Source organism: Coregonus clupeaformis, chromosome 7, assembly GCF_020615455.1.
Source record: "Coregonus clupeaformis isolate EN_2021a chromosome 7, ASM2061545v1, whole genome shotgun sequence".
NCBI lineage: Eukaryota > Metazoa > Chordata > Actinopteri > Salmoniformes > Salmonidae > Coregonus > Coregonus clupeaformis.
Window position 1 is genome coordinate 45,045,695 of NC_059198.1, and position 7,765 is coordinate 45,053,459.

The 7,765-nt window shown below is 44.6% G+C and overlaps 1 protein-coding gene across 10 annotated transcripts in view; it reads left to right on the forward strand.

Moving 5' to 3' along the window:
* The window catches only part of LOC121569793 (C-Jun-amino-terminal kinase-interacting protein 3), a 79,565-nt gene extending 72,455 nt beyond the window's left edge, over positions 1–7,110 (forward strand). For 9 of the 10 annotated variants that reach the window (XM_041880983.1, XM_041880988.1, XM_041880986.1 and 6 more), the window contains 9 exons: positions 92–172; positions 299–366; positions 581–729; positions 1,003–1,174; positions 1,604–1,717; positions 3,133–3,171; positions 4,176–4,352; positions 4,703–4,849; positions 5,126–7,110. In XM_041880983.1, coding sequence (XP_041736917.1) covers positions 92–172; positions 299–366; positions 581–729; positions 1,003–1,174; positions 1,604–1,717; positions 3,133–3,171; positions 4,176–4,352; positions 4,703–4,849; positions 5,126–5,253 — 1,075 coding nt within the window. In that variant the 3' untranslated portion in view covers positions 5,254–7,110. The remainder of the gene's footprint in view (positions 1–91; positions 173–298; positions 367–580; positions 730–1,002; positions 1,175–1,603; positions 1,718–3,132; positions 3,172–4,175; positions 4,353–4,702; positions 4,850–5,125) is intronic. The other variant, XM_041880985.1, reaches the window with a different exon arrangement.
* Positions 7,111–7,765: the final 655 nt, after the last annotated feature.

The window sequence follows — 7,765 nt, forward strand, 5'->3', positions numbered from 1 at the left end:
GTTTTGCCTGCAAATGTCTCCCAACCCATAACCCATAACCCTAACCTATAAAACCCTGTCTCTATCTATGTCCTTTACATCCTTTCGCCAGGCTTTACGTCCATTCGGCAGTGGCCAACTGGAAGAAGTGTCTCCACTCCATCAAACTGAAGGACTCTGTGCTCAGTCTAGTGTAAGTCCCCCACTACTGACCACTGTCTGCTTTTAGAATGGCCATTTTTACCAGTCCTTGATTTATGTTGTAGTAAATGGGTGCATGTTGCTTTGTGTAAAGTTGGCTTGATTGTCTCTGTTTCAGGCATGTGAAGGGTCGTGTGCTTGTGGCTCTGGCAGATGGGACACTGGCTATCTTCCACAGATCTGAGGGTAACATAAACTTAACCCTAACCTACCTAGTTCTTCTGAGCTCTCACTTATTAACCTTAACCATTAACTGTTTGTTGTGCTCAAAAAATGACATTCCATGAGAGCAACATAGCAACAGTACTTTTTCTAATCATGATTTAAAGCTTTACATCATTTGTTTATGTGTGTGCATGTGTCTGTGCGCGTGTCTGTGTGTGTATCTCTGTATCTCCAGATGGGCAGTGGGACCTGTCTAACTACCACCTGATGGACCTGGGTAGACCGCACCACTCTATCCGCTGCATGGCCATGGTCCATGACAAGGTGTGGTGTGGCTACAAGAACAAGATCCACGTCATCCAGCCCAAGAGCATGCAGATAGAGGTGGGTCACAGGAGGGGTAGAGGAAGTTGCAAAGTAACCTTTTCTGAGACCTGGAGACTCACGTTAGCTTCCAGACACAATGTCAAGACATGAGCACAGTGGGCTAACACAGTCTTGAGTCTATCTGCAGTTATGTCGCAGATAGAGATGGGTTGGGGAGAGGTCATGTAATGTCGCTCCACATTGATAATATTCTGAAATAAATCAATGTAAATCAATCAACCAATCTTCCCTTCTCCACCCTTCACCCCCCTACCCCCTCTCCCCCGTCAGAAGTCCTTTGACGCCCACCCTCGCAGGGAGAGCCAGGTGAGGCAGCTGGCGTGGATCGGGGATGGGGTGTGGGTGTCAATCCGTCTGGACTCCACGCTGCGTCTCTACCACGCCCTCACACACCAGCACCTACAGGATGTCGACATCGAACCCTACGTCAGCAAGATGCTGGGTAGGAAGAACCTAAGCTAAACAGCAGGAATGGAGTCCATTTCCATTTCAATTCAGTCAATTCAGAAAGTAAACAAAAATTCCAATTCCAGTTTTCCTCTAAGAGAAAGAGGTAGAATTGGAATTGCAGTTTACTTCCTGAATTGACTGAATTGAAATGGAATTGACCCCAACCATGCTATCTAGCTCTGGCTAGGCTGGTTGTCCAATATCTGTTTGTGTTGTATAGCCAATTTTTATGTTTGTTGTCATATCAAGACAATTACTATAGGAGTTGCCAAGACAGCTCAAACAGATCAGATCTGGGACCAGCAGGCTAAGCTTCGGCCAACTCATTGATAGGACACCATATTATTTGTCCTCACTTTAGACTATTGAGATGCATCCAATGTATGTGTTCTCTCTCTTCTCTCTCTCGCTCGATTGACAGGTACTGGCAAGCTGGGCTTCTCCTTTGTGCGAATAACAGCCCTTCTGATTGGTGGAAACCGCCTGTGGGTGGGGACTGGGAATGGTGTGGTCATCTCCATACCACTGACAGAGAGTGAGTTTGAGTGGCGCGCACACACGCTTTAACCCTACCTCTTTGATTCCACTATTCTGTGTTTTTGTCTGCTTCTGTATTTTAGTTTCCCTTTCTATACTGAACAAAAATATAAACGCAACATGCAACAATTCAAAGGTTTTACCGAGTTACAGTTCATATAAGGAAATCAGTCAATTGAAATAAATTCATTAGGCCCTAATCTATGGATTTCACATGACTGGTAATACAGATATGCATCTGTTGGGGCGTGGGTCAGAATCTGGTGTGACCAACATTTGCCTCATGCAGCGCGAGACATCTCCTTCTCATAGAGTTGATCAGGCTGTTGATTTGTGGCCTGTGGAATGTTGTCCCACTCCTCTTCAATGGCTGTGCGAAGTTGCTGGATATTGACGGGAACTGGAACACGCTGTCGTACACGTCAATCCAGAGCATCCCAAACATGCTAAATGGGTCACGTCTGGTGAGCATGCAGGCCATGGATGAACTGGGACATTGTCATGCTAAAACCTGAGGTGATGTCAGCGGATGAATGGCACAACAATGGGCCTCAGTATCTCGTCACGGTATATCTGTGCATTTAAATTTCCATAGATAAAATGCAATTGTGTTTGTTGTCCGTAGCTTAAGCCTGCCCATACCATAACCCCACCGCCACCATGGGGCACTCTGTTCATAACGTTGACATCAGCAAACCGCTCGCCCACACAACACCATACACGTGGTCTGCGGTTGTGAGGCCGGTTGGACGTACTGCCAAATTCTCTAAAACGACGTTGGCGGCTTATGGTAGAGAAATTAACATTACATTCTCTGGCAACAGCTCTGGTGGAGATTCTTGCAGTCAGCATGCCAATTGCACGCTCCCTCAAAACTTGAGACATCTGTGGCATTGTGTTGTGTGACAAAACTGCTAATTTTAGAGTGGGCTTTTATTGTCCCCAGCACAAGGTGCACCTGTGTAGTGATCATGCTGTTTAATTAGCTTCTTGATATAACACACCTGTCAGGTGGATGGATTATCTTGGCAAAGGAGAAATGCTCACTAACAGGGATGTAAACAAATTTGTACACAAAATTTGAGAGAAATATGCTTTTTGTGCGTATGGACATTTCTGGGATCTTTTATTTCAGCTCATGAAACGTGGACCCAACGCTTTACATGTTACGTTTATATTTTTGTTCAGTGTATATCGGTCTGGTTATTTTTCTGTCTTCTCTTATTCCTTGATGGCTTCTCTTAGTTTTTTCTCTTTCTCTCTTTCTTTCTCTCTATTTTATGGCTGGTATCCCTTTACTTGTCCTCCCTGTCCTGATTGTCACTCTTGTCAACTCTCTCCTCTCCTCTCCTCCCTCCCTCCCTTTCTCCTCACTCCTCCTTCTCGCCTCTCCTCCCTCCTTCCCTCCCTTAGCGGTAGTCCTTCATCGGGGACAGCTCCTAGGTCTGAGGGGTAAGTTAGGACTCATTCTGTCCCACAGGGATGATGTCACATACATCTGCCTGCCTGTCTTACCTCCATCTCGCCTTTATCGCTCTCCAACATAGGCCTGGTTCAGTTTCAGTCCTAAGCACCCTTATTACCCTAATGTTCACATATCTGATAGACTGGATAGGTGTGAGTAATATAGTGATTGGACAGGAGTCAGTTATAGTATATGGCACTTGTAGAGATCTGAGAGGATTAGATAGCCCTCCAACAGGACAAGCACATGTTCGTTCATAAGGCTGCCTGCCACCTATCCAGTCATTTTAGATCTGTCAACCACAAAGGGGACGAGGGGCTAGGGGCCGAAATGGAACAGGGACAGAAACAGTGGTCCGGTGGCCTGAATCTGATTCAGGGAAATCACTTTTGTTCACGTGTAACTCTGCATGCTATCTTCAGGTGTTGTAAAGTACTGTATATAATGCATTGGCACACATTTCGAGTATGGTGTTAATATATGTATATGTAGGAGTCATATTAGTATGCTATTTGTGTGATTAATATGGATCATTTCAGTGACTTAGTCAATATATTAGGTAATGGGGTTTTGGGGATGCCTTGTCCCTTCATTATTGTATGTTGATGGCATGTTTTAATATTGCTACTATTTCAGTATTCAGATTTTTTCTTTTTTTACCATCTGTAAATTCATAAGTGGATGACCACAGGCTTATTCAGTGGGTTGCCACGTACAGAGAATTTCAGGAAGAAATGTTATGTATAGAGCCAGCCGACACAGTTTCCTATTCTGCATGACTGAGTGGGATGTCTGTTCTATATTACACATTTCTATTTTAAATGCTCTGTAACGATGTAGCCTGCCCAATTGATGGGTCTTATTGGCAAGCTTGCTCTGTGTGTGCTATTGTGATTGAATGATATCATGCATTAATGTCCTTGTCCTATTCGCTGGTCTGTCAGATGTCAGCTGTTCTGATTGGCTATTGATTCCACTCTCATCCCGATAGCCAATAAGGTGTCTCCAACGTCATCCGGCGGCGTGGCCGGGGGTGTGATTCATGTGTATGCGGACGACAACCCAGAGAAAAGCAGCGGCAGCTTCATCCCATACTGCTCCATGGCCCAGGCTCAGCTCTGTTTCCATGGACACAGAGATGCCGTCAAGTTCTTTGTCTCTGTGCCAGGTCAGTTAGTAATCATAATTTGATTTGATAAACGCATTAAATCAAATGTGTAGTTCTTGACTAACTAAACAAGTATTATACCTACTGTCAATACTCTCAACTTGATGTATTTGAAGACTGTGAGGATGGACGAGGTTGTCAACTGGGCACTAAAATGCAAAAGTGGTTCACAGTGTTTAATTCGTGGGTATCTATTGGTAAGGTCCTTTAGTACTATGTGACAACTGCTGATGTAAAAAGGGCGTTATAAATACAATTGATTGACTAATCTGTTTCTCATTACCTGTTTAAAAAAAAAATATATATATATATATATAATATTTTATTTTATTTTTCTGTTTTTCTGTCAGGCAACGTGTTGGCCACCCTAAATGGTAGTGTGCTGGACAGCCCGTCAGAGGGTCAGGGGTCCTCGGCACAGCCGGAGGCTGAGGCTCAGAGCGTACACAACGTCCTGGTGCTGAGTGGAGGGGAGGGCTACATCGACTTCCGCATCGGTGAGGAAAATCACACACTCACTCAGTCACGCATGCACACACACACTGCCATATACACCCAAGTCAATGTGGCGCTCTTTTGAATTACTACTACTTGTCTCCAGATTCTCTACCCTTCTGCCCTAGTTGTGCACTTGTTCATTTCACTTTATGGATTTAAAATACCAATCCAATGCTTTTATGTGTGGATGTGCAGAAACACTTCAGTACAAAGGTGACAGACACCGTTCATGTTCATGTTCATGCTGACTGACTCTCACTTCATCTGTGTGTCAGGTGATGGCGAGGACGACGAGACAGAGGAAGGGGAGGTGCCGGGGGGCGCCCCGCAGATGAAGCCTGCCGTGTGCAAAGCCGAGCGGAGCCATATTATCGTGTGGCAGGTGTCCTACGTCCCCGAGTGACACTCCCACCCTCAAGGGTCACCTTGCATCCCCCTGTCCCCCCTTATTGCGCCCAGATTATCACCCCCTTCCCCCATCCTAAAACTAACCCACCCTACCCACCCCGCTCCTCCCTGCCCCTGTATCTACCCCTGGTCATGATGTAACTATCCCTAGGCTTGGGAACGACCCCTCAGCCCCTGTACGTACTATTACACCCCTTTTAACTATTGATATCCCTCCAAAGACCTTGTAACTACCTATTGCCTTGTAAGTATCACTCCCCCAGTCCAGTAACTTTCCAAATACCTTGACTATGACTACCCCCTTCCCCTCCCTCCCTCGCCCTGTTTCTTGCCGCTTCTACCAATGTAATTATCTCCCCCCACCATGAGCCTTGTAACTACCCCTGCCTCCTAACTACCTCCGCTACCCTGTACCTACTCCCTAAGGCCTGGAGTATGTCTTAAATGGCACCCTAGTCCCTATATGGTGCATTACTTTTGATCAGGGCCCATATGGCGCTGGACAAAAGTAATGCACTATATAGGGAATAGGGTGCCATTTCAGACGTACCTGTATTTATTTCCCCTGGAAGTACATCTGTATCGCTCCTGTATTGACCTTTGACTTGTAATGGCTTCCATCTGCCCCCAAGCTACCCCCTGATACCTACAATCACCCCTAACCCCTCCCTTTCTCGCCTTGCCCACCTGCATCTTACCAACAACACAAGTACAGGAACATTAAAGACTACTGCGTATTATAACGCCTCTCCAGAAATTACCCAAGATTTGCAGCAACAGCCAACCAGTAATCCCAAAACTATTTATGGTATGACTTACTAAGACCCTCTCCTCCAATCAGCTTTCAGCTCACTGAACCACGCTGGAAACAGAGACAGCTGATTGGTCAAGAGGGATTCAGAGATGGGCGGAGTGAGTGACACGGTCACTAGCAGCTCATTGGTGAGTTGAATGTAGAGAGAGAGAGACTGACAGTTGATTGATTGGTTGGTTCAGGGTGATTTTACCTCAGCCAGCTGTTAGTTAGAAGGTGAGGAGACGTTGTTGAATGTACTGGGAAAAAACAAGATCAGTCTTGAATGCATTGGCCTGTAAATACAGTGAAGTTTGATCAGGAGGTGTGCAGACCTATGGTTCCTTGTCAAAAGTAGTGTACTATATAGGGAATAGGGTACCATTTGGGATACGGATGTAGTTAAAATCATGGGGGATGACTGAGACAGTAAATCAGGTGTAGTGGAGTACAGAGAAACTCTTTTTTTGAAACTGGGATTTTGATTGTTCCACGTTAGAAGCAAGTTTCCAGACAGCCTTATGGACATAGATTGGCCGTGTTTGAATATGTGATGTGGGTAAATTGTGACTGACTGATTGATCTACAAATAATAATGAGTAGTTATTTATGATGTAAGGTGATTTTTAGATCAGTCAGTCGGCTGCACTGTCGATCAAACCCAAACTCTCCTGTAGAGAAAATGGACAGGTAAAGAGGCTGAGTTCTATTTCGGCCTTTGTAAAAACCTATCTAGACGAGGCTAGGGACCGTAATGTAACCGTGCCAAATAGTGGAAGGAGAGAGAGAGCCAGGCATATCCTCGAGCTGTGAGCTGATTGGTTCCTAACTGATTCAACAACTGCCCACTCTACTCTGATTCGCTGTTCCCAGACTGACAGTTGGACAGTGAGGTTTGTGCATGGTCGCCTGTTTTGAGTAACATGTGTCATTGAGGATTCTGTAACTCTCCAGACATGCCCAAGGCCCCTTCCCCTCTTGTTCAGTATGTAACTCATATGTTCATCTCTTTATCTGTGTGGATTAAATATTAAACCTATTTGTGCGCTGAGAACCAGAGGCTATGTTGTCTGTCGTTCTCTTCTCTGTTGGTTGACTTATTTTCAACCTTATTAGTGATCTTTTTTTTATTTGACTTTTTGAATTAGGACCAGGATTCAATCTGATTGCAAGGCCAACCTATGCCGCATATAAAGATAATTTCCCATTGGCGTTTGCCGTGAATGCAGTCTCCGTGAACGCGGGAACATTACCTTTAAAAGGTGCATAGCCGACAAAATGCGATCAGATTAAGGACTCAAATTAATTTGTATCACAGATTGTGTGATTGAAATTTAAAGGTCATTTCCGATTGAGCAGCGTTTACTGTGAATGCGGTCTCAGCTAACGCGGGAACATTGCCTTAAAATGTCTATTTTAAGAAACTTCCGAGATACAGATTGAATTGAAAGTGTACAAATAATGTATGAAATGGCATCCTGTGAGACCAAACCCACTTTAAGTAACAAGGACAGTGGTTCAGATTCGGAAGAGTGAAGCTCAAGTCCATTTGGAACATTCCCTGTCAACTTTAGGCACCTTTAACAAATCAAATCAAATCAGAATGTATTTGTCACATGAGCCGAATACAATAGGTGTAGACCTTACTGTGAAATGCTTACTTATAAGCCCTTAACCAACAATGCAGTTCAAGAAAGAGTTAAGAAAATATTTA